At 35.6% G+C, this 27,103-nt stretch overlaps 1 protein-coding gene across 5 annotated transcripts in view; it reads left to right on the plus strand.

Moving 5' to 3' along the window:
- COL24A1 (collagen type XXIV alpha 1 chain) overlaps positions 1–27,103 on the plus strand; it is a 403,184-nt gene that overhangs the window by 286,063 nt on the left and 90,018 nt on the right. For all 5 annotated transcript variants that reach the window (XM_058716744.1, XM_058716741.1, XM_058716742.1 and 2 more), the window contains 5 exons: positions 16,338–16,391; positions 18,020–18,127; positions 21,594–21,647; positions 21,906–21,959; positions 22,615–22,671. In XM_058716744.1, coding sequence (XP_058572727.1) covers positions 16,338–16,391; positions 18,020–18,127; positions 21,594–21,647; positions 21,906–21,959; positions 22,615–22,671 — 327 coding nt within the window. The remainder of the gene's footprint in view (positions 1–16,337; positions 16,392–18,019; positions 18,128–21,593; positions 21,648–21,905; positions 21,960–22,614; positions 22,672–27,103) is intronic.

Genomic DNA, 27,103 nt, shown 5'->3' on the forward strand with positions numbered 1-27,103 from the left:
AGTGGTGATGAACTCATAAGCTTTTGTTTTGGAGGAACAGTCCTTACCACATCTTCATTTCTGAAAGACAGCTTTGCTGGGTATAGTATTCTTGGTTGACTTTTTTTTTCCTTTCAGTATTTTGAAGCAAATTTTTGACTTTTTACTACCTGCAGTTTCTGCTGAAAGATGTACTTATAGTCATATGGAGGCTCTCTTTTGTGACAAGTCAATTTTCTCTTGCTGCTCCCCAAATTCTCTTTGTCTTTGACGTTTTATAATTTAATTATGATGTGTCTCAAAGTAATTCTTTTTAGATGCAACTTATTTGGGATCCTTTAGGCCTCAAGAACCTGGATATCCATTTCTCTCCCCACGTTTGAGACATTTTCAGCCATTATATCTTCAAATAGACTTTCTGGTCCTTTTTCTTCTCCTTCTGGTCTCATCACAATGCACGCATGTATTATTTTACTTGATGCTATCTCATAAGTACCACAGACTTTCTTCACTTTACTTTGTTCTTTTGTTTGTTTTGCTTTTTTCATTTTACTCCTCTGGGTGACTTCAAACAACTTATTGAGTTCACTGCTACTGCTTGGTTCAGTCTACTGCTGAAGCTCTCTATTGAATTCTTTAGTTCAGTCATTGTATTGTTCATCTCTAGGATTTTTATTTTATTTATTTTTATGGTTTATATTTGTTGAATTTCTCATTTTGTTCATGCATTGTTTTTCTAATTTTACTTGTCTGTTTGTGTGTTCTTATAGTTCTTATAGTTCACTGTACTTCTTTAAGAGGATTACTCTGAATTATTTGTCAGAAAGTCCATGGAATTCCATTACTTTCATATCAGTTATTGAAGTTTTATTAGTTTCCTTTGGTGTTGTCATGTTTACTTGATTCTTTATGATCCTTGTATCCTGGCACTGGTATCGGCACATTTGAGTAAGTAGTCTCTCTTCCAGACATTAGAGGTTCATTTTGGCAGGGAAAGTCCTTCACCAGTCTGCTTTGCTTGGGATACTGGACTGGTTAACTGCTAGAATTTGCGGTAGGTACAGCTTGCCACTGGGGTCTCCAGTTGTGCAAGGTCCCTACCCACGTTCTGAAGTTGGGGGAGGGTTGTCACTGGCTGTTCTCTGCAGCTAAGTGAGCCCGCTGTCTTGAACTTCATGTTCAAGTGAGGCCAGTGAATAGGCACCCTAGTTGGGTAGGGATGCTGATAGGGTGAGATCTTAGGCTGTATTGCCTGGCAAGGCAATGCCTCTGATTGGACTCTGTATTTAGGCAAGGTCTCATCTTGTGCATCCTAACTGGATAGTGCTACTGGCTTCACTCCATTTTCATGAGACAACAAGCATGGTTTCACAGTGGGACAGACCCACAGGCTATGTCCCAATTTTGTGCAGAGTCGCAGACTGTGCTTCATGATTACCTAGGCCACTGGCTGTGCCTCTGTGTTGCTTAAGGTCACTTGCCTGGCTTTCTGGTCACGTGGGGCCTCCAGCTAAATCTCAGTGTTGGTTGAGGCTGGAGACTATATGCTTCATGGGTGGCATTACTCTTGAGCTCTTTTGTTGGGTGGGGCTGAAGTCTATGCTTTGTGATTGGGCAGGACCACTTGCTGGGCTTCTTGCCTATCCACGGTTGCAAGCTGTGCTTAGTAACTGGACAGGGCCATTAACTAGATTTTGCTGCTGGGTAGAAATGTTGGCTGGACTTTACAGCTGGGCAGTACTTTAAGCTGAGTTCCAAGACTGTCTGGGGCCACTGTTCAGATTCTCTGGTCATGCCCAACATTTTGACAGGGCTGCTGGTTTGGCTGCCTGTCTGAGTAGGGCTATAATATGGATTCCACAAATGCCCAAATTCTATGCCCAGGCAATCCTGGTTGAGTGAGATGGGAGTATATGCTTAACTGTTGGGCAAGGTTTCAGGTTTGCTTCCCTGACTACTCAGGGACATATAATGGGCTCCACAGCAAGTATGACCCTTTGGCTGGGGACCCAAATAATGCAGAACACTTCAGCCAAGATCTCTGACCAGACAGAGCCACCAACTCAGCTCTGCAGATGTGCAGAATCACTGACTGGGATCTCTGCTCAGGTGCTACTGCAATCAAGAATGCAGTCCACCAAGATCTGGTGCAGGATGCTGTAATCCTTGCCTCTCTTCTCTGTCTCTATCTGATCCTTAGTAGTCAAGTCTGCAGTCTTTCCCAATGATCCCCATGAGGTGAAACCTTATTGGGCTACCTTGGAAGCATTCTACAATACTGGGGGAGCTAAATGTGCATTTTGGATTTTTCTTTTCCTCAATGGAGAAACTATAAGCCAAGGGAGCCACTTGATGCAGTACTCTGCTGCTCTGAGGAAAAGACAATGCAATCAAAGTGAAATCTTTACTCTTACCTTTCTGCTTGGTCCTTCTGTATCCCTGTGATCTAGGAGAGTGCCTCAGCCTCACCCTCAGGTTCTGGGATTTTCACAATGGTGGGTCTTTTATATGGATACTAGCTACTTGGTCTTCTTCTGAGGATGGCTGAATTCAGGAATGACTTATGTGACTATCCTGATGATGTCACCTCAGCTATGGAAATTCTGTCATAAAGCATTTGAAGGGGAACATTTTGTGTTATCTCAAACTTAGTTTGATTGACTATTTCTGATTTTTATTCATCGAGCTGACATTATTCCGGTAGAGGAATGTCCCAACTCTAGAATGCCGTAAGAAGTCCTTTGCAGGCATAATTTAAACTATCAGGATCTGATATAAAATTGTAGTATTACTTCAAGGGAAATTCTAAATGTATTGGACAGATTCTCTCACCACAGAGCCAATAGAAGATGTAAATAAATAATGAGAACAGCTTTTTTCTTGCTTAAATCCTTAATTTATGATATTTGTTACATCTTCTAGATAAGGCCTCTCTGGACATTTTGTCTTTTTACTTTACTGTCCCCTCGTCTTTATCTCACATGTTTAAACATGTGTTCTCCTCCCAAGATTATTCTCTCTTTACTTTTCTAAGTATTCTTGCCTTTGAAGATATTCTCATATCTTGGGAGTCATTACTTATGACCCTACCATAAAATGATTTCTCTTTTTGCCATACCCTAGGGGTCTTATTTAGCCTTTTAAAGATATTTCCTGCCCCTAGTAATCTCAATTACATCTCCAAGAACTAAGAAGAAGCCCTATCTAGAAGAATACAACAAATACCATAAATTAAGCACAAACTGGCTACCTTGCCATTCATATCATTTACCCATAATTATAATTCCTTTAGTATCTATTAAAATAATGCTATCTCACCTCTTCTGCAAAATAATAGATAATTATACCAATGTATTTCAAAGTGACATTTGAAGTTTGAGGATGAATCAGAAATGTCTCCTGTTTTTTAGCAATTGGCAAGTTGAGTCTTTCTTCCCTCTGGTTTTACATAAGTGGTAAAGTGTCCATTTCTATTCCATCCTGCTCTCTCAGTCCTGGAAAACTATGATAGGTGCTTCACTGCAGCAAATATAAAGCACTGGGGAATCAGCCCCCAATATTATCTTCAAACTATTGGTCCAGGCACTGAACAATAGAATTTCACTTACATTTTCTCACAGAATCCTTCCAATAATCCAATAGTGCTTTATTTTCCCCACTTTACAACTGAAAAATATAGACTCAGAGAAAGATAAGTATAATTACAGATGGCAGAGCTGACTCTAGCTCCTTTATTATCTGACTTCTATGCCTCTAAGCCACACTACTCCATGAGGTGACCAGCCTTGGGCTTATGTTTTGCCTTTTTGGGGGGTTATTGACATTTTCATCTTTTGTAGAGGACTCATCAGGGCTGAACTCACAGAGAAGCCATGTAACAAATGCTGAAAAAGTGTAATTATCTTTCTGAGAATTCTTACCAAATTATTTTTATGTAAGAAAGTCATTAACAATTAATAATACTTTAGCACGGATTTTTTTAATCACCTAGCTTACTTCCCAAGCAGAATCCTAAGTGTTGGTGGGAAGAACACAGAACTAAATAAAAGGTCTAGCCATGCCATAGGATAACAGACAGGAACCCCAGATGGGGATGATGCAGCCTGACAGCTGGTGATGGGCAGAACAGAGATGAAAAAAGAGGCTCAAAACAAGACATAGAAAAATGATAAACACAGATTTCATCTGCTTCATAATTTTTCCCAGGAATAATCTTGCCTTGTACACATCTTTGGTGCCTTTTTTAGTAACAACACATGTGTGTTTCTTTTTTATTCTTTTTGTTGTTCTCTTTGGAATTTTAAATGTCTTTCAGCTCATAAACCCAATAAAAATACCATGGCACATTTTTTTCAAAAAAATTTTATGATCCAAGGAACTATTGCTTAATCAGACAGCCTGATGTTGGATTTATTTTTCACTTTAAAAACATTCTTCCTTAAGCAATGTCACAAAGATGCTACCTATTCTTTAAAAATAAACAAGACAGTGAGAAAAAAAGAAATACAATTTATTTTTCAAGAAAAGAAATGTTCTTCTCTCTAGAAGACTGGAAAATGAGAACTAGGTTGAAAAATAAGGCAGGGGAAGCATCAGTTACAAATTCCTAAATCTAAGATTTAGACTACTTTGAGCATAATTTTAAAATGTGTATTTTATGCTTGAATTCTATGCTAAAGTATTCAGTTGCCTAAATGCATAACTCTGTATGAGAGAAGAATTTGGAAGCATCTGAGAAGAAACATCTGCCTGAGTTATGGTCTGTCATCCATTTCCTTAAAAATCTATCACTGTACTATCTAACATCTAAACAGATGTGAAGCTATGGAAGTTAAAAGTTGAATATGTAAAAATGAAATTGTCTTATTTTATCTGTTAGGACAAAACTTGGTTGGATTTCTTGAAGTGTGATTTTTTTTCCCACCTGTATAGACAGAGTGGTATGATAATTAGGAATAGGGGAATATCTTGAGAAAAGATGAAGCAAAATAAAGCTAAGAAGCGTTTTTAATAGGATCTTACAAAGCAAAGTCAGAAAGATGAAAGGACTTATCATTAGTTAGAAAAGAATAATAAGGTATACATGAATCTTATTTCTGAGATAATTTCCTTGGAAACCCTAAAAAATAATAAGTTTGGAAATTTGAGGTCAGTGGCATTAAGGAGTAAAGGACTTATTTAAATCTTTATCTTCTGAATGATTTTTATGACTCTGGTCTTAGGCTTGTTTGTTCTGAACTGTTGTGTCATAAAGCAACACAGAAATAGAAAGACCTCTGCACTGACCATTATGCAAGAATTGCTCTACCACTGTCCCTACTCTACCACTAAAGAGCTGTACATTGTTGGGTGAGTCCTTCTTTGGTTTCTCAGTTTACACATTATACATGATAAAGGGGTTGGAGCTGGGCAGAGCATCCCAAGATGACTGTGTCAGGGAGGGATGCTGAATGGGCAAGAGTGTTTCTTCTATTACTATGTGAGTCAGAAAAAAATCTTTGTATGTATATCTAACATGAGATTCTGTATAGGCTTTCTTTGGAAGAAAAGGTTCTATAGCTTTAAAAAAAAAAAAAAAAGCATTAACTTAGATGCTCCAAAATTTTATTAGCTTCATAGACTGTGACTCTATAAAATGTATTTGTCCATTCATTAATTCAAGGAAAGTTTTGAGTACCTTCTATGAATCAAGAACTCTGCTAAGCAATGGAAATACCAAGGGGGAACAAGATTAGCAAGATTCCTGGTCTCAGATTTTATGATATTGTGAACACTGACAATAGACTAGATCATTGCAGATAGCAATAAATGCAATGATGGAAACAAATAGGGTGATGAAAAATAATAGCTGGTTAAGAGAATAGAAGCCTATTTCCAATAGGGCATTGAGGGAAGGATTCTCTGGACGGGAGGATTCAGTTGAGATCTGAAGAATGAAAAAGAACCAGTCATGCCAAGAACTTTGAGAGATCACTCAAGGCAGATGGAATAGTAAGGGCCAATATCTGGAAGTGGGAATGGTCTAGATGTATTTGGAAAACTAAAGGGAAGCTAATTATAGCTATAGCATAGAGAATAGTGAAAAGTTTTTTGAGATGAGCTTGAAGAAATAAATAGGAAGCAGATCATGAAGGATTATTTAAATCATGGTACAAAGTTTGGTTTTTTTATGCAAAGTGTAGTAAAAAGGCATTGAAAGGTTTCAGACAGAAGAGAAACATAACCTGTGATAGGAATCACTCTATAACTCCCAAACTTTGTTTACTATATTAACATTATTGGCTGTCTCAATGAATAAAATAAATCCCAGGGGACAAAAATAGAACAAGATAAATTTGAATTACAAGAACATGTTATGTGCTAAGAAAAGTCAAAGGGAAAAATAATGATCTTTCCAACAAATGGTGTTAAAACAAGTAGATACCTGCATGCAAAAGAATAAAGTTGGACCCTTATCCTACACACAAAAATTAACCCAAAATGGATCATAGACCAAAATTTAAAAGCTAAAACTATAAATGTCTTAGAAGAAAACATACCAGTAAATCTTCATGACCTTGATTTATGCAAAGTTTTCTTAGATAGCACCAAAAGTATAAGTGACAAAAGAAAAAATAAACTGGACTTAATTAAAATTAAAAGTTTTGTGCTGGCTGGCTCAGTTGGTTGAGCATTCAATTCTTGATCTCAGCTCAGTTCTTGATCTCAAGGTTGTAAGTTCAGGCCCCATGTTGGGCTCCACATACTGGATGTAAACCCTACCTACAAAAAAAAAAAGGAAAGAAAAAAGGAGGGATGGAGGAGAGGAAGGAAGGAAGGAAGGAAGGAAGGAAGGAAGGAAGGAAAGAAGGAAAGAAGGAAAGAAAGAAAGAAAGAAAGAAAGAAAGAAAGAAAGAAAGAAAGAAAGAAAGAAGAAAAGAGAGAAAGAAAATAATTTTGTGCTTCAAAAAACACCATTAGGGCAGTGAAAAGACACCCATGAAAAGGGAGAAAATATTTGCAAATCATATATGATAAAGGACTGTATCCAAAATATGCAAAGAACTCTTCCAACTCAGTAGTAAAAAGATAAGCCAATTGAAAAATTGAGTGAAACATTTAAACAGATGTTTCTCCAAAGAAGATATATAGTTAGCCAATAAGCAATTGAAAAGATGAGCAACATTATTAGCCATTAGGAAAATTCAAATAAAACCACAACGAGATGCCACTTCACTTGACTAGGATGGTTCTAATAAAAAAAAAAATTAAAAATAAAAAAAACCAGAAAATATCAAATGTTGCTGAAGATGTAAATATACATTGCTGATGGGATATAAAATGGTACAGCCACTTTGTAAATCAATTTGGCATTTTCTCAAAATGATAAACATGGAGTTCCTATATGATCCACCAATTCTATTCCTAGGTATATACCCAATAGAATTGAAAGCCGAGTTCAAACAAAATTTGAATTTTGTACCTGAATATTTATAGAAGCATTTTAATGATAGCCAAAATAACATAAATGATCATTCAACTGATGATTTGTAAAAGTATATTAATAAATGTAGTGTATCTATGCAATGGATTATTACTTGGCAATGAAAAGAAATGATGTACTCATACATGCTACAACACTGATGGACCTTGAAAACATTATGCTTAGGGGTGCCTGGGTAGCTCAGTCCGTTAGGTGTCAGACTTGATTTCAGCTGAGGTCACGATCTCACAGTTCACGAAATTAAGCCCTACATCGGGGTCCATGCTAACAGTATGGAGCCTGCTTGGGATTCTCTCTCTTCCTCTCTCTCTGCCCCTCCCCTGCTTATACTTGTCCTCTCTCAAAATAAATAAACATTTAAAGAGAAAAGAAAAGAGAACATTATGCTAAGTGAAAGCAGCCAGTCAAAAAAGACCACATGATATATGACATGTCCCAAATAAGGCATATCTAGACAGACAGAAAGTAGATTAGCGATTGCCTATGGCTACTAGGGATGTGGTTGGGAGGAAATGGGAAGTGACTGCTTATGGATACACGGTTTCTTTTGGGGGCAATGAAAATGTTCTAAAATTGATTGTGGTGATGGTTGCACAACTCATTGAATTGTATACTTTAAACAGGTTCATATATGGTATATGACTTGTATCTCAAAGTTGTTTAAAAAATAGGTGTGATGTGGGGTGCCTGGGTGGCTCAGTCGGTTAAGTGTCTGACTTTGGCTCAGATCCTGATCTCGTGGTTCGTGAGTTCAAGTCCCACCTATGGGCTGTGTGCTGACAGCTCAGAGCCTGGATCCTGCTTCAGATTCTGTGTCTCCTTCTCTCTCTGCCCCTCTTCCTGCTCATGCTCTGTCTCTCTCCTTCAAAACTAAATAAACATTAAAAAAAAATTTTAAATAGATGTGATGTGTTACTTTCAAGACAATACAGCTACTCTCACATATTTAAAGTAATAGGCTGGAATCTCAGCTCCTTCTACTTAATGAGTAGGCTCAGCATAAAGCCAACTATTCTCTGTCAGTATATAAAAGTATTCTTATGTTAGGAATTATTGAAGAAGTTTACTAAAACATGCTCATTTAGAAAATGTTGCTATTTTTCCAGTCTGCCTTGCAAGCCTCTAAGTACACAAATGAGTTGCGGTAGGGTTGCCTTTTAAAAGCAAATGTTTTGCAGCAAGATATTTCTTATGCATTTTTAGAACAAGCACGAAAATAAACCAGCCTAATATCAGTGGAAGTTCCAACCCCATCCCACATCCCCCCCCAATCCACGTCCACCCCTCCACCCCACAAAAAGAAGAAGCAACCTGTCTTTGAAGAGAAAAAAGATGTGGACAAAAGAACCAGGAGAAATCTTTCCGATTATAATGACAAAAGAAAATGCAATAGCAATCCCCTTTTTCACATATAATGTGTTCTTCAAATGTACAAAGGTTTACTGTGCAAAATGTTCCTAGTAGATCCATATGGTACATTTCTTAGAAACAAAAAGGTAGTATAAAAATGTCTCACTACTCTTCACCTTTTGTTCATAAACTTTGGCTTTACTACCAACTTTAGTACATGTTTTTTTTTTTATTTTTTTTTAACGTTTATTTATTTTTGAGACAGAGAGAGACAGAGCATGAACAGGGGAGGGGCAGAGAGAGAGGGAGACACAGAATCTGAAACAGGCTCCAGGCTCTGAGCTGTCAGCACAGAGCCCGACGCGGGGCTTGAACTCACGGACCGTGAGATCATGACCTGAGCTGACGTCGGACACTTAACCGACCAAGCCACCCAGGCGCCCCAGTACATATTTTTTAAGATGTTATTTCTTTACAAATTAATACCAAGTAGCCTAGGTTACTATCTGATTAAGGCTAAATATTTTCAATTTGGGGCATGCATTCTATCATTCATTTGTTTATTAAATATTTATTAATCATCAGTTATATGCCAGGCACAGTTCTGGGTACTAATGTTACAGCAATAAACAAAACAGACAAGGTCCCTGCTGTCCTGGAACTTAACACTGCGGTGTGGGAAGGAAACGTGAACAAGAATGGTAATTTCTGAGAGTGATAAGTGCTGTGAGGAAAAGAAAACATGGTAATGAGATAAAGAGTGACAAGGTAATAGACCACTTTAAATTGGGGTGGTCACAGAAGGACTACCTAGGGTTACATTGAACCAGATGTCTAAGGATAAGAGGCAGCCAGTCATGTAAATATCTAAGTAAAATCTTTCTAGGTAGAGGGGACATTTAAATGCAAATGCTCTAAGGCAGAAAGGGCATTTATTAGATGCACTATTAGAAAGGGGCCAGATGGGGTGGGCGTGGGGGGGGGGGAGGGAATGGCCAAGTAATTGGAATGTAGTGAGTAACTTGAAAACATAACATCAGAGAAATAAAAGGAGCCAGATCATATAGAGGATTATAGACCATAATAAGAGATTTGGAGATGATTCTGATTTCAATGTGCAGCCATTTGGAAGGTTTTAAACAGGTCAAGGGGTTTGAAATGTTAATTTCACTAAATGTTAATTTAGTGATCATTTGGGGAATTTTGAAGAAATAGACTATGAGGGTAAAAGTGGACTTAGAAGGCCGTGGCAGTAGTGTAGACGAAAAGTAGTATGGTTGGGGATGTAAGGGGCAATAGAGATAGGGGATAGTGATCCCATTTAAGACATATTTTGGAGATACAGCTGACTGTAATCATTCATTGTTTGGATGTTGAGAAAGAGGGAAAAAATAATGAAGAATAAATCCTGGTTTTTAGCTGGAGCAACTGAACTGGTGATCATATCATTAAATATATTACAGACCTACAAATTGGTATTTACATATGTGGATATATGCGATTTCATTATTTTTGGTTTATTTGGTTTCCTCACAAGCTCTAACTTACTGATTAGTGAGGAATGGTTGGAGGCTTGGGGGCAAAAGAAAATTTTAAACCCAACTCAGTTGAAAGCTTAAACAATTTGTTCCTATAAATTAGTAGTCTCTGTAGGTAATGCTCAGACTCTTAAAATGTTGCTTCTCAAATTTATCAGCTCTTGACCTCCCTCTTTTGCTCCTTTCCATTAGAGAGTCTGAGTGTCTGGTGATGGTAAGGATGTGGAGGCTTTGGATCTAGGTGCAGGTGTTTAAGATAGGGACCTAGTAATGTCCCTTGTCAGTTTGCTTACTGCCTACCCTGCTGGCCTCTGATGATGATGTCTGCAGCTAGTAATTTTCATTTCCTTTCTGGGAGAGGTTCCCTCTAATCAGCTTCCACTAATCTGCAGATCCCTCTCAAGTCTTCTGGATTCTCATTCAGTTCTAGCCCAGGAAGTCTGCTCATCAGCCGTTATGACAGAGCCATGTCTTTCTAGAGTAATGACCACATCCCCACCACACACATACACAAGCTCCCCAGGTATTTCTAAGTTGCCATCTACATCATATAGGAATCAAGGAGTAGGTTAGGAAAATTTAACAAATGTTCGTCATTTTGATTTTCCTGAGCATCCAAAGTGATATGGCCATAAACCAAGTGCTATCTAGAGAGAAGGTACCTTTCCTGCATCCTGAAGAGGTAGTGGGGAACAAGAGTCTCACTTTGCCAAAACTCAGAAAGAGGAAAATCTAAACATCTAGGTCTCTCCCTCCCTTTTTGCACTCCTGCATTCTCCTGGAGCCAAAAGAAAAACAACAACAACAACAACCTGGCTTTCTCTCTATTTCTCCTATGTCATATTCTCATCCTTTTATCACCTAGTAAAAAGCCTTAGAGTTCTATTGCAGTAGATGGAAAGTGTGTCTTCTCTATAATACAGGACAGCTCTGTATACTGGGTGCTCCAAGGTCAACTTGTGAATTATTCAAGTTGGAAACAAAGAAAACAGAAAAATTTTCTTAATACATATAACCCTTGGCCCCCTCAAGCTATGAATAGGGTAAAGTCCATACATTCAAAAGGCAAAATTGAAAAGCAATTTTGATAATTTTCAAAATACTGCCACATTATAGCAAGAGTTGGAGAAGACAAGGAAGAGACAAGATTTAGGGATTTGAGGGGATAATTCAAGGGTTCAGTTTGGGGCACATAAAGTTTGAAATCCCTATTAGAAATTCAAAAAGATGTCAGTAGGTAGGATAACCAGACGGTCAATGATACAGTCAGGACAAGTGACATAATTTTAGGAATCATTAGAATATAAGGAGGTGTTATATAAGGAAGCCGAAAATTCAGGAAGCATGCTGCCATATAAACAAAACCTTAAAATTTTTCAAGAATGAAAAAAGGTTGAAATAAAATGAGCCATTGGATTATTGGATTTAGCTATATGAAGGTTACATGGTGATCTGAAAGGGAAGCAATTTCAGAGCTGTGGTAAGAACAAAAGCCCAAATGAAGAGGGAATGAGAAGTAAGAAAATAGTGACAATGAGCATAAACAGATCTTTCAAAAAGTTCTGCTGTCATGGGGAAGTAAAGATTGAACTAGAAAAGTACATGAGACATTGAATGAGTGAATAGAAAGGAAGGGAGGGAGGGACACGAGGTCAAGGAAGGGTTTTGTTTTTGTTTTTTAATGAGTGCTATCTAGCTTATTTAATTGCTGTCGGAAATGATGTAGTCAAGAGGAAAAAATTGATAGTGCAATTGTTAAGAGAAGGCCATGAAGGGAATATGGGCTTTAGATACAAGTGAGGCACTGGCTTCAGACAAGCAACAGGGAAACTTCTTCCTTTGTAAGAGAAGGGAGGCAGAATATGTGTGTGCATAAGGAGGTATGTCGGTAGATCGGGTGTGGGAAAGAGGAGGTGGCTCTTGTTTGATTGCTACTCTGTCTCAGTGCAGTATAAGGCAAGGTCATTCACTTGACACTGAGGCGAAAATGGAAGTTTGAAGAATGTGTAAGTCCTCTTGCAGACTAATGACAAATTTCTCAATTATACACGTTTGTGAGAGGCTTATCACTTTTATTTTTACATTCTCCGCAAGTTTTTGTTGGTATTTAAATATATAAACACTTCCAGCGATGTCTAAACTGCATGGTGGTTGGCAGGTAACATTGCCATGCAGTAGTGTTGGCCGACACCTGAATAGTTGGATTCATTGCACCTCATTGTGAGGTGCTGATATAAGAGGTCAGTGAATTCCCTCTTGTACAAGTATTGCAACAAAGGCCTCAAATTTTTTAAAATTATACATTTAAGTCACATATTTACAAATTAAAGAATTAAAAATATCTCAATAAATGAAGCAAAAAGCATTTAGTAAAATATAATATCCACGTTGACTATCATACTTAATGGTGGAACTTCAAAGAATGAGCAAAGATCACCACTATTCACCATTTCTATTCAACATTTACTCAGAAACCCAGCCAGTACGGTACAAGAGAAATAATCTACAGACAAATTATTAGAATTAAGGAGATTTTAGCAAGATGCTAAATATAAGAATATACAAAAATAGATTCCATTCTTCTTCACCAGCCACAAGCAGTTTAGAAAACGTTAAATAATATTTACTGGGGGCGCCTGAGTGGCTCAGTAGGTTGAGCATCCGATTCTTAATTTCAGCTCATGTCATGATCTCACAGTTCATGGGATTGAGCCCTGTATTGGGCTCTGCACTGAAAGCACGGAGCCTGTTTGGGATTCTCTCTCCCTTTCTCTCTGCCCCTCCCCTGCTTGCTCTCTCCCTCTCTCTCAATAAATAAATAAACCAAAAAAAAAACCCTATTTATAATATAATCATCAACAAAATTAAACAACTAGAAATAAATCTAACAAAATATTTGCAGATTTTTGTCAAAAAAATTATGTTTATTAACAAAGACCTAAATAAATGGAGAGATATTTTATATTCATGGATAGGAGGACTCAATATCAAAAAAATTATCAATTGTCCCCTAAATTAGTCTATAAATTCAATACAATTTTAGTCAAAATCCCTATAAGACTTTTTTTATAGGACCTGATTAATGAAAAGTGATTTAAAATTCATATGAAAGAACAAAGGACCAATATCAAAACAATTTTCAAGAACAAATTACAAGGGTTGGGGCAGAGTGGTGTGTGGAAGGGAGAACTTGCCCTACCTGATACCGTAACTTATGATTGAAGCTAGAGTAATTTAATCAGTGTCATGTTCATTCACAGAAGACAAAGAGACCAATGGAAATAGAAGGTAACCTTGACTCAGAGCTTAGTATATTTTGAAACATGAAGTTTGATACATTGATCACAGATTGCAAATCATTAAGGAAAGGATGAAATATTCAATAAATGGTACTGGCCCAATTGGTTATCCAAATGGAAAACAAAATAAAATAAAACCACTCCTTCAAACCAGTGCACACACGCATGCAAAAGAATGAAATTCCAATTAAAGGCCTAATTGTGAAAATCAAAATGTTAAACATGAGAACATTTACAAGAACATTTTATGACCTCATGGAGGGAGGGGAAGCAATCAGGATCTCCTAAACACTGAAAAGAAGTAAGACAAGAAGAAAATACTGATGAATATGACCATGTTAAAATCACAAACTTATGTTAATCAGAAGTTATATTAAACAAAGTGAAAAAATATGCTGCAGGCTGAGAAGAGATCTGTGTTATATAGAATGAGCAAAATACAGGTATCAGGAATATATGTGAAAATTTTATGGATAACTCAGTAATTCCAGCTCAGGGGAATATTGAACAGAATCACATATAGATGTGAAATGACAGTGTGAATAGATAATCATTCCTCCTTAATAATCAGAAATATGCAAATTGAAAACACAAATAAAATATCATTTACCACAATGAAATGGACATATTTGAAGTCTGATAGTACCAAGCTTTACAGAAGATTTGAAGTAATTGGACTCTGAAACATTGCTATGGGAATGGAAATTGACAAAACTACTTTGGAGAATAATTTTACATTCTCTTGTATACCTAAAGATGTACATATTCTACAACCCAGCAGTTTAACTTCCGGGACTATTCCATCAAAACAAAAACAAAACAAAACAACCACCTTTAACATGGCACATAGATGAGTTCACAAGCATTATCTGTAACAGGACAAAAAAAAAAAAAAAAAAAAAAAAAACCAAAAATTCATCAGTAAGAAAGTGGTTAAATCAGCTGTGGTTTGATAAGAAAATAGAATCCCGTAGGATGAAAAACAGAAAGTGAGTAGATTAAAGACACTGATTAATTTCAAAAGCAAAATGTGTGTTAAAAAAGTTTCCAAAGAATGCATTAAGTATGCTTATTTAAAGTTTGAAAAGATGCAACATTACCACATACTGCTTGGAGATACATACAAATGGAGTAACGGTATAAAGAAATGCTTGGGAATGATAAATTGAGGAAAATGGTTGCACCGGAGTGAGGGGAGAGGGTAATGTGTTTGGAAAGGTATGTGTGCATATGGGACTTCAATTACATATGTATCTTCTCTTTCTTACAGTGGGTGGTGGGTGCATGGGTATTTATTGTACCTTCTAATATCTTTTTATATACATTCAAATGTTATATAATACACTTGAAAAAGGCAGCAGACGTTAGTGAGAACTAACACTGAGCTAAATTCTTCAGTTTAAAGTCCGGTTCGTTTTAGCTTTACATGCACTATCTCATTTAATCTTAATAACTCTTTGAAGAGGCATTGTTGTACCTCTTTTATAGAACAGGAAACTGAGGCCTTTAGAAGTTAAACAATCTACCTATGGTCATATTGCTGTGAGGTGACAGAGCCAGACTATGAAACTAGCAGTCTGGCTTTTAAAAGCTCACACCATTACCCTCTAATGAAAGTTAATCTGCCTCTTTTTAAAAGTCCATATTAACCGCAAAGAAATCTCAGGTTAGTGCAACTATCATTTTGACCTCTGGATGCAGCTAGAACTACAGCAATAGAACTTAACCATTTTGGCTTCTAAATTCAGTGACTTTCTGAGGCTAGAAGAGCATTTACTGAGGAGCATAGGGCATGAGTCACTTCCTTAGGTATCTGTTTATTCGTTCAACAAATATTTATCAAGAGCCTCCATAGCACAGTGGTAAACCACAATTTATTTCTTGTCTACATCATTTTTGCAGTTTGCCAAGCTTTGGGACACAAATTTGAGGTTTCCATTTTCATTTCCAAACTAATGCAAGGAGTGCTGTGATTAATTGTTGGCCGTTTCAGAACTTGCACCCTGGCTTACTGTGGATCTCGTTTAAGCCTAATTACTGTTGACCTGCAAATTCACATGACATCTAAAATATTTTAGCCAATTTTACACACAAAAAAAGTATGTATTGAAAACTTTCAGTCTACTTTGTCTGAATAAAATACAGATTAAAATGAAAATACTGTTTTAAAGTTGAATATGACTACTTCTTTTTTCTCCATCTATTTCCCTCTCTCCTTTTTTCCACAGACCAAAGAAAACCTCCTTAATCTACTACTCCAATAAGATCTTGAGATTCTTCTTCACCATGTTTTATATATATATTTTATAATCCTATACATTCAACAAGATGTTGGACCCACAGTAGTAGCTCATAGAACTGCTAAAATTAAAATGGATGCATTGGGTTTAGTTTAATTAACAGTCTCACTAATTAAAATGGTGATGAAACCAGATAATTTTCTTCCTATAATAAAGAACAGTTTAATTTTGTCTATCTTGACCAGTTTGTATATGTAAATTTTACTCATTAGTAACAGACCGCTAAATCATCATGACCTATTTTTAGATAATTATGCAAACACAATATTGTTGAAAAGTAACCCTCATTTTTACATAATGTTCAATTCAGTGATTATGTGATGTAAGTATTTAAATATGCCATCTAGTCCTTTAACAATTTATTTTCTTTTTTATATTGGACATTCAGGGATCTGAAGGAATTGTGGGAATTCCAGGGCAAAGAGGTCGCCCAGGCAAAAAGGTAATTTTTTTTTTACATCTTTTTAAGGCTTCCTTTCTTCTGATGTGCTCCGAACTCCATAGAATGCTGTGATATTTTTATTTGCATGAGATATATGGTAATAAAGAAATATAAATTTGGTTTTAAAAGGCACATTTATATAAATTAATATTTAACTCTACTTAGGAGTATTTATCGCCTTGATTATTTGAAGGCAACTGTCCCACTCTGTAGTTTCTGTGAAGATATTTGCCTTTTCTTCTCCTGTTTGCCAAAAATTCTTCAGTAGACTTTAGGCAGGAGAAGAGAGAAAAGGAAAATACTACACCATTTGTGTATTAGTAACAACTTTAGTAAAATGTTTAGGGGAAAAGATTATGATTGAGATTGTTTCTGGGTTTATTAGTACTATGTTTATATCTAAATTGAAAAGGTTAATTATTTTATCTTTCCCATATATTGACTTAGAAACACACATCCAGAATATGGTTTATATGTTTCTTTTATATCTTACTAAAATGAAAATGTATAAAATTCTGGAACATTATAATGAAAAATTCATCTCTGTATGGGGCCAATAATTTGTTCAAGTATGATTTTCTTATTCAAATACAACAGTTCTGAATATATGACTATAATTAGCTTCAAATCACACCATATCTAGTTCCCAAAGTCTAATTTTATCATTTTTACTAACATACACCCAGCCTATCTTTGTCATAATGTAGAGACAGGATTAGTTAGAATAAGAAGTAAGGAAAAATGAATGAGGTGAATTTTAGTAGCCATTCTTACCCATGAAAATAACCCCAATACTGAAGTCTCTTTTCATCATATTTGATGTTATATCTAAAATCAACATTAGAAGTGGGACAGTATAATTCTTTACAGTAGCCTGCATCCCTGGGAATTATTATGAATACCAAAAACTTCCTTCCTGACTATGATCACAGTCTAGTTTTTCTTTGTATCTACTTTATTGTCTACAGCAGAACAGATTGGTTCCCACTTTCAGAAAATGAATTATAGCACTTAAAGTTGTTTAAAAGCAGCCATATTTTGGTGGTAGAGAATGATCAGTCAGCTTGACGGAAAACAGAAGATAACTAGTTTTCAGAAGGATGTTAAATGATATAAATATGTTATGGATTTTTAAAGGCAGACTCCAAGCCACTGAATATACAGAAACATACACTGGAAACTGTATACATTAAATAGATCTTTGTGGGATTGAAATTGTGTATAGAAGCAGGTTTCATATACAGTCTATGTTTTCTCATGATAACAAGAAATACATGCCTGCATGCATACATACATACCTACCTAACAAATTCAAAATAAAAAAATTGGTTATTGGTAATTCAACATGAACACCAGATCTCTCCTGCTTGTTTGGCCAAAATTATTGTTTTAAATGTTCTTTCTCCTAAATTACTTTCAGTTATATCTTTCAGATAACCTAGGTGGTGATGGTATGTTATTATTGTCAGTGGCAGTCTCTACCACCAGCTAGGTAAACCCAAGTTACTATTTACGGAATTTTGCTTACAGACTATCCTCCGGTGTCATTCAGGTATATGATATAGTTAATTCATCTAGGTAAAAATTTGTTTTTTCCCACTTTTCTCTCTTACTAACGACATCCACAGGGTGAAAAAGGACAAATAGGGCCCACCGGAGAAATTGGAAAAAGAGGTGTTCCCGGACAAATTGGGGAAAGTGGTCCTAAGGGTGCCAGAGGAACGAGAGGTGCTGTGGTTAGTATTTGATTTATTTCCAGACCTGAGTTCACTGTGGATGGAAAAGAAATGTATCCATGTCCTTAAAGTTTCATCCCTTGATTAATTTTACAGAGAAAGCAATAGTTCCATTGAAAATAATCTACCTCCATGAGCTGTGGAGAATTGTAAGCATTCCACAGTACTTAAATGGCTTAGTGGTTTCTGGACATGAAAAAGGGAAAGGGGAAAAAACTCAAAATGGAAATAAAATGTGAAATGAAGTTTTAAAAACTCAGATTATAACTCTTAACCTAAGTGGGAAAGTTTATATGACTTGCACTTAAAATAAGAATTTAATATCTGTATGAAACTATGCTGTCAGGATTGGCATATTGCTTTTGAAAATTAGATTTACTTAAAAATGATTTTTCTTTATAAGCTTGGACTCTACATCCTCATGGAGATTTTTTTTTAAACCAGCTCTGATCAATATCTGTAACATCTAATAATATTTAATCTTTTGCATGAACTTTATATAATGTTGGAAACAAGGGTAGCATAAATACTTCTGAACCTATAATAGCAAAATTTTATTGCTAATATATTTGGACCTGTTTAGAAAGTCACAGCATGAGAGATGCAGAGTATTTGAATTATTAAACTTAGTGTTTTCACTATTTCATAAGCTTATCTACAAAATGCATGTGTATTTCCTAGTCTCCGTTAAATGTCACAAATGCTAGACTTTTCACCAAAGCCTTCTTGAGAGCATTGTATAATTCATCAGTTGTCTGAGGAAAGTTTATCTCAGGCTCATTTGACATACTCGTCTTACCACTTCAGGTCTTTCTTCCTTTGATTTAAATTACTAATATTTTTCTGATTTGGGCTTGTATGTTACAAAACTTTATTTAATATGATTAATTTTTAACAAGCATGGAAACTAATCCAGAGTATTGCCTTCAAAGTAGGTTCCTACTTTGGATTTTGTCTAAAGAGAATATTCACTTTAAAAATATTGACACATGTTCTCCAACTGCCTCCCCAAAAGGTTTCATCCAATATACACTCCCACCACCAATACTTCATGTTAACCCTTTTGATGTCTGACAATCTGATAAATGAGAACATGTGTCTCATTTTCTTTCTGTTTATATCTCCCCGATTACAATTAAGTGATTTTTTTTTCTGGAAATTGCCTTTACATATTCACTTTACATGATTTACATTAGGTTGCTGTCTTTTTCTTATTAAACTGTAATAACTCCTTATATATTTTAGATTATATATATATATATGTATATGTATATATGTATATGTATACATATGTATATGTATATGTATATATGTATACATATATGTATACATATGTATATATATGTGTGTATATATATATATATATATATATATGATGTTTATTTAGTTTTGAGAGACAGAGACAGAGAGAGACAGAGCATGATGGGGGAGGGGCAGAGAAAGAGGGAGACACAGAATCCAAAGCAGGCTCCAGGCTCCATGCTGTCAGCACAGAGCGCAATGCAGGGCTTGAACTCACAAGTCGTGAGATCATGACCTGAGCCCAAGTCAGACACTTAACTGACTGAGCCACCCAGGCATCCCTTAGATAATATATTTTTGTTAAATTTGTTACAAAATGTATTATAAATACAATTTCTCTTTCTGTCATTTAACATTTAGTGTTGTTTGTTTGATATCTTTTTGCTGGAGATTTTAATTATTATATACTCAAATTTGTCACTCCTTTACTTTACAGGTTTTATTTCTTCATTAGAAATGCCTTCCCTACCTAAAGTATATAAAAATACTCTTCCATATCCTTCTTCTAATTCTTTTATAGCTTTATTTTTATTCCTAACTCATATGAAGTTTATTATTTTGCTGTGAAATAAGTTGTAAAGAACTTGATTTTCTTTTTTCCAAGTAGATTTTCAGTTGTTTCAAAATCATTTAATAAATAGTCACTCTGTATCCCACTAAATTAAACTCTCAAATATTTATTGACCTGTTTTCATTCTCTCTGTTTTCTTCTGTCAATCTGTTAGCCTATTTTTGGGTTCAGTACCACACTATTTAATTGTTATATTATTATGGTACTTTTGAGAAGAGCAAGTATTCCATAATTCATTTTTCTGAAAAGTTCAGCTCTTACTTTAATTCTCTCTTCCATGTGAACTTTAAAATCAGCTCTTCATGTTCCTTTAACATTGAATCTTTCAGTAGAGAAGCAGTATATGTCTTTCTATTTACTTACATCATCTTATATGTCCTTTAATAAAGTTTTGTTATTTCCTTTATTCTGTTCTTACCTCTATCCTGTTAGATATATTGTTGGTTTCTTATGGACTTTATGATTTATGATGAAATCTTTTTTTCCATTATATCTTTTTATTGGTGCTATATAAGAAATCTACTTACTTTTATGTTTTAACTTTATATCCACTTAAATGATAGGTGGTTCTCATAGATTCTTTGGGTAAATAATCATATTTAGAGCTTCTGGTTAATCTGATATTTGGTTAGGCATGAACCTATTCTGTGCCTTAATTTTCTCCTCTCCTATTTAGTTTCAAACTTAAATAGGAGAATTGGTGTCGAAATTTTTGGTAGTATGAAAGGTAAGACATTTTTAGGATTATTATTTTTGCTCTTTTTAGTTGTCTGAGTCACATTTTCAGTACTTTAGAGGCATTTATGAATAACCCTTAAATTATATAGTATCCTCATCTGCAAAATATTGATAATAAGAGCAATAACAGAGTGATTATCACACATAAGTTGCCAACTATTTCTACTTTAACAACTTTGACCAGAGCTGAAACTTTTCTTCATCAAAGCATCTGAAACTATCAATGAGTATGGAGTTCTCCATGATCCCATCATGATAATATCAAAAACTTTCAGGCTATACTCTAATATTCAGTGAGGCACATCTACCATAAACTTGGACCAGATATAAGGGCACCTGGCTGGCTCATTTGGTTAAGCGTCTGACTTCAGCTTAGGTCATGATCTCATGGTTTGTGATTTCAGGCTCTGCACCGGGCTCTGTGCTGATAGCTCAGAGCCTGAAACCTGCTTCAGATTCTGTGTCTCCCTCTCTCTCTCTCTGCCCTTCCCCTGTCCTCTCTCTCTCAAAAATAAGTAAACATTAAAAATATATATATACTATAAACTTTGAGAGATACACATTACATTTCCAAGAACTTGCTGAAAACCTATAGGGTTCTGACAACTGAAAGTATTTTTCTTAATATGATTAAGAATATTTATACCAGAAGTAAACTGAAGAGACATTTTTTTTTTTTTGGTGGGACTTTTGTAGTTCAGAAGAACAATAAGAGAAGTTAGAATGTTATTTCTTGTTTTCCCATTTCAGACTAAGTAAAATATTCAGAAATTCTAAATTTTAAGTAATCAGAGTACAAGTGTAATGGTTCAAGCAGTTGGCTATTTTCTCTCTAATATTTACTTTGCCTTTTAGGGACATTTAGGATTGATGGGACCTGATGGAGAACCAGGAATTCCAGGATATAGGGTAATCATTTCTAATTGGAAATTAAAATGTGTGTATTTGCATGAAAATGGCTATATAAAGATGTCATTCCAATTATGCAGATTAAGATGAAATCTCACCAATAAACCTTGCTACTGCATTTAGGCTTCATCCCCCTAGAGAATGAATCTTGTTTTTCTTTCAGAATAGTGCAGTATCTAATGGCATGTCCTTGGTGGTATTAGGTAGAAACATGCACAAATGATACAGAGAATGTCTCCTTTCTTGTCCTTTTGTTAGGGCCACCAGGGCCAGCCAGGCCTTTCTGGGCTGCCAGGACCTAAAGGAGAAAAGGTATGTGTATATATTGACTTTGCAATCCTAAAGTTAAATATTTAATTTTTGTGTTCTTTCTGAAAGTGTGCATGGAAACATTTTCAAAGAATAAAAGAAAACACTTTTCAATTTGGGAAGTATTGCAAATTCTAGAAGGTAAATAACAAGAGATGAAAATTTAAGTCATTAAAATGTCTTCAATAGACTGTTTCAAGATATTCATGAAATAATATATGGTAAAGTACTTTGTAATCTATAAAGCTTTGTAAACTTAAAATTAATTACTTGTTGAAACAGATTGTGAGACTCTAGATTAAATGACCAGTATGTTTATAGTGAAATTTATAGTAAAATTTATAGTAAAATTGTTCTGGGTTAAGAATAACTATAATAATACTACTCTTAATTTGCAAGATCACTGGAAACCTGAAACTTTGAACAAATTCCTAAACTGCTCTGTATGTAATTAAAGCTGATAGACACTTCTGAGAACCATATAGGAATTACAACTGTATAAAATATCCTGTGCTAAGTTTTGTAGGTAAAGTTTTCCATTTAAAAAAGATAAAGCCAGATTGTAGGTGTCATAACATATTAGACAATGATAAGCTACATATTTCAAAGTTTATTTTATTAATTTGATTTTGTTTGTAAATAATTATCTTCATTATAGGGTTATCCAGGAGAAGATAGCACAGTGCTAGGACCACCTGGGCCTCGAGGTGAACCAGTAGGTCTTTTTCTAAAATTATTTTGATGTTTCAAGATAAAATGCAATGAATATAATAGATTCATATGACCAATCACATCTTTTCAGGGAGTCTTATTCTGTTAGTTTCATAACATGGTTTTGTAGGCACATACTATTTATAGTTGTATTATCTAAATGTAAAATCTATTTATATCCAAGTCAAGATCCTTAGCATAATATATAGTTTAATTACGGTGACTTTCCAAATCTAACTTTCAGCATGAAATGCACTATAACAACCTTTTGCAGAGATTATCAAAATACTATACTCTAGATATTTTAGGGCAGACATTTCTTCGATCATCAAATTCATGGGGCGCCTGGGTGGCTCAGTTGGTTAAGCATCTGACTTTGGCTCAGGTCTTGATCTCACAGTCCATGGATCTGAGTCCTGCATCAGGTTTTGTGCTAACAGCTTAGAGCCTGGAGCCTACTTTGGATTCTGTGTCTCCTTCTCTCTCTGCCTTTCCCCTGCTCACTCTCTGTCTCTCTCTCTCTCAAAAGTAAATAAATAGTAAAAAAATGTTTAAAAAATCATCAAATTCATATTTATTTCTGAGTATTAAAAAAAATCTGACCTGTATACTTTTTTATAGTAATTTACATATAGTTACCAAATGACTTTAAAACTTAATCAGTTATTATAACCAATACCCTTTGAAGATCACTGATCCGTAGTCTTCTAATTAAGTATCTGAAGGTTAACTATAAACTCTGTTTTGAAAAGTTATTATAGGGGAACTTGGGTGGTTCAGTTGGTTGAGCATCTGACTTCAGCTCAGCTCACGATCTCCAAGTTTGTGGGTTCAAGCCCCACGTCAGGCTCTGGGCTAACAGCTCCGAGCCTAGAGCCTGCTTCAGATTCTGTGTCTCCCTCTCTTTCTGCCCCTCCCCCACTCTCTCTCTCTCTCTCAAAAATAAACATTAAAAATATATGTTAAAAAAAAGAAAAGTAGCTATTGTAGCTTTGATTATCTGAATGACCATCTCTATATTCATATTTTATGAAAATAATCTTATAGGGCATATGTAAATTAAATAGGTAGAATAAAAGTGTTTAACTCATAGAAATAAATATAATTGGTTTGATTTTCAATTTTCTACATGATATCATATAAGATTTTAAAAATCCTAGGGGTGCCTAGGTGGCTCAGTCGGTTAAGCATCTGACTTTGCTAAGGTCATGATCTCATGGTTCATGGGTTCAAGCTCCGCTTTGGGCTCTGTGCTAACAGCTCAGAGTCTGGAGCTTGCTTTGGATTCTGTGTCTCCCTCTCTCCCTGCCCCTCCCTCGGCTCATGCTCTGTCTCTTTTTCTCTCTCCTAAAAATAAATAAACATTAAAAAATATGTTTAAATACTAAAGCAGAGGATCACATTACGCAGTTACTTCTGGTGCTTTGATCTGGCTCTTTGGAGATGAGTGAAAGTTATATTTTGTTTTAGAAATACAAAAGATTTTAGAATTATTCTGGTTAAATCAAGCCATCTCATATAGAGGCATACTTATCTATAAAATATATATAAGGTTTTTATCAAATATGTTCTAGTCTCTCTAAAGCCCTGACAGGGAAAAATATGGAAATAATGCAAAAAGTTAACAGCAAATGGAAACATATGGGCAAATAGTGTATAAAAGTGCTTGTTTTTTCCCCAGATTCAAGTATGCCAGAATCAAAGAATGTCACTAAAATATAATAAATATATTAAAAGTCTAGCATAACAATCATTATTTTGTCTAGTAGACATAAAACAGGTGTGAAACTTAAACCAAGAATATTCTAAATCATTAAAACAGAGTCAGAGATTATTGTCCTTACATTATGTCAAATATCTTTACTCACATAGGAATAAGTTAAAATTTGTCAATCAATTGTCCTCATCAATTTTATGGTTTTCACAAAGATTTCAATTTGACTTTCTTTTTAGACAGTAGGTCCTCGTATGCAAAAATTGCTTTTCCAAGTATATTTTACACTAGATAATTTGAATAGTTTATCATATCAAAGAATTTATATTAGGAATATTTGAAAAAAAGTTAAAAGTGTAGGTTTATTAACTACTACCATACAGATTAAAATAAATAGATGCAATTTTTATTAGGTTAATTTATATCTTAAAAATTAAAAAGAATAAACAACAGAGTTTCTGATCAAGAATGTTAAAGTAGGTAGCTATTAGATGCTTTTAAAAAGATCATTAAACAGTGTCTCCCAAAACAGCTCCCATCCTGCCACACCCTGCAGGTGGCCTTGCCCAGGACTGGTGTTCTCCAAAGTAACTCTTGTCCCAACACACCAAACGAGTAGTTTTGGCCTGGACTGGCGCCCTTCCAGAGTGGCTCCTGACAGGAACAAGGGGCAAGGCCCACCCATCAGTATGCCTACAACAGTCCTGGCCTGACCTCATAGCCAGGCACACCAGGGGCTATCCCACCCACCAGCACACCCACAGCCGCCACAGCCAGGCCTCTCAGACAGCCATGTCAGGAGCCAGTCCTGCCCACCAGTGTGCCCACAGCAGTTGTGGCCACTCATTGCAGCCAATGGGCCAGGAGCCAGCCCCACTCACAAGCATGCCAGCACTAAGAAGGCACAAAGAGACTACACAGGGCACTCCTAGAGCACCTGGTTCTGGTGACAAAGGAGGAGTGTGCTTCTAAGGCCCAACGGACACCTTCTATATGAGACCACTCCATCAAGACCATGAGGCATAGCTGATCTACCTAATACATAGAAACACACACAGTGAGTCAGGCCTAACAAGGAGACAGGAGGACGTTCCAAATAAAATAAGACAAAACCTCAGGAAGGAACCAAACGAAACAGAGATAAGCAATCTACCTGATAAAGAATTCAAAGTAATGATCATAAAGATGCTCATGGAACTCAGAAGAAGAGTAGTTGAACAATGAGAAATTCAACAAAGAGATAGAAAAATATAAAAAATAACTAATCATAACTTAAGAATTCAATAGCTGAAATGAAAAAATATATACACTAGGGAGAACAATGGCAGATTAAAGGATATAGACAGGTCAGCGATCTGGAAGACAAGGTAGTGGAAGTCATCCAAACTGAAGAGTAAAAAGAAAGAAGGTTAAGAAAAAGAGGATAGTTTAAGGAAACTCTTGGACAATAAATATCAACAGAAGTCTTATAAAATAGACTTTAAAGCAAAGAGTGTAACAAGACAAAAGGAAGAAATAATAAATGAAAACTTCCCTAACCTGGGGAAAGAAACAAACATCTAGCTGCAAATGCACAGAGAGCTCCAAACAAGATGAACCCAAAGAGGTTCACACCAACAGAGAGTAAGTCAATTGTCAAAAATTAAAGGTAAGGAGAGAATCTTAAAAACAGCAAGAGTAAAGCAACTGGTTACTTACAAGGTAACACCTATAAGATCATCAGCTGATTTTTCAGCAGAAATTTTGTAGGCCAGAAAGGAGAGGCCTGATATACTCAAAGTGCTGAAAGGAAAAACCTACAACCAGAATACACTTCCTGGAAAGATTGTCATTCAGAATTAAAGAGATAAAGAGTTTCCCAGACAAATGAAAGTTAAAGGAATTCATCACCACTAAACTGGACTTACAAGAGAGGTTAAAGGGACTTCTTAAAATGGAAAAGAAAACACCATAAATAGAGGTAAAAAAAAATTATGAAAGAAAAAGGCTCATTGGTAAAAGCAAACATACAGTAAAGAGAGTGGATCGACTACTTATAAAGCTGGTATGAAGGTTAAAGGACAAAAGTAGAAAAAACAACTATATCTACAATAATTACCTAAGGGATATACAAAATAAAAATATGTAAATTATGGCACCAAATACACAAAACATAGGGAGAGGGGAATAAAAAATGTAGGGCTTTTAGAATGTGTTTGAACTTAAGTGACCATCAACTTAAAATAGACTGCTATGTACATAGGGTGTTATATATGTAACTCATGGAAACCTCAAGCCAAAACCTACAATAGATTCACAAAAAAATAAAGAAAAAGGGATCCAAACATAACACTAAAGAAAATCATCAAATCACAAAGGAAGAGAGCAAGAGAGGAACAGAAAAGAACTACATATACAAACCAGAAAACAGTTAACAAAATGGCACTAAGTACATACCTATCAGTTGATACTTTAAATGTAAATGGATTAGATGTTCCAATCAAAAGACATAGGGTGACTGAATGGATAAGAAAAATAAGACCCATTTCAGGGCACCTGGGTGGCTCAGTCAGTTAAGTGACTTCAGCTCAGGTCATGATTTCAAGTCTGTGAGTTTGAGCCCCACATCAGGGTCTATGCTGAGAGCTCAGAGCCTGTAGCGTGCTTCAGATTCTGTGTGTGTGTGTGTGTGTGTGTGTGTGTGTGTGTGTGTCTCTATGCCCCTCCCCCACTCGAACGCTGT

The sequence above is a fragment of the Neofelis nebulosa genome, chromosome 2 (genome assembly GCF_028018385.1).
Source record: "Neofelis nebulosa isolate mNeoNeb1 chromosome 2, mNeoNeb1.pri, whole genome shotgun sequence".
In the NCBI taxonomy this organism is placed as follows: Eukaryota; Metazoa; Chordata; class Mammalia; order Carnivora; family Felidae; genus Neofelis; species Neofelis nebulosa.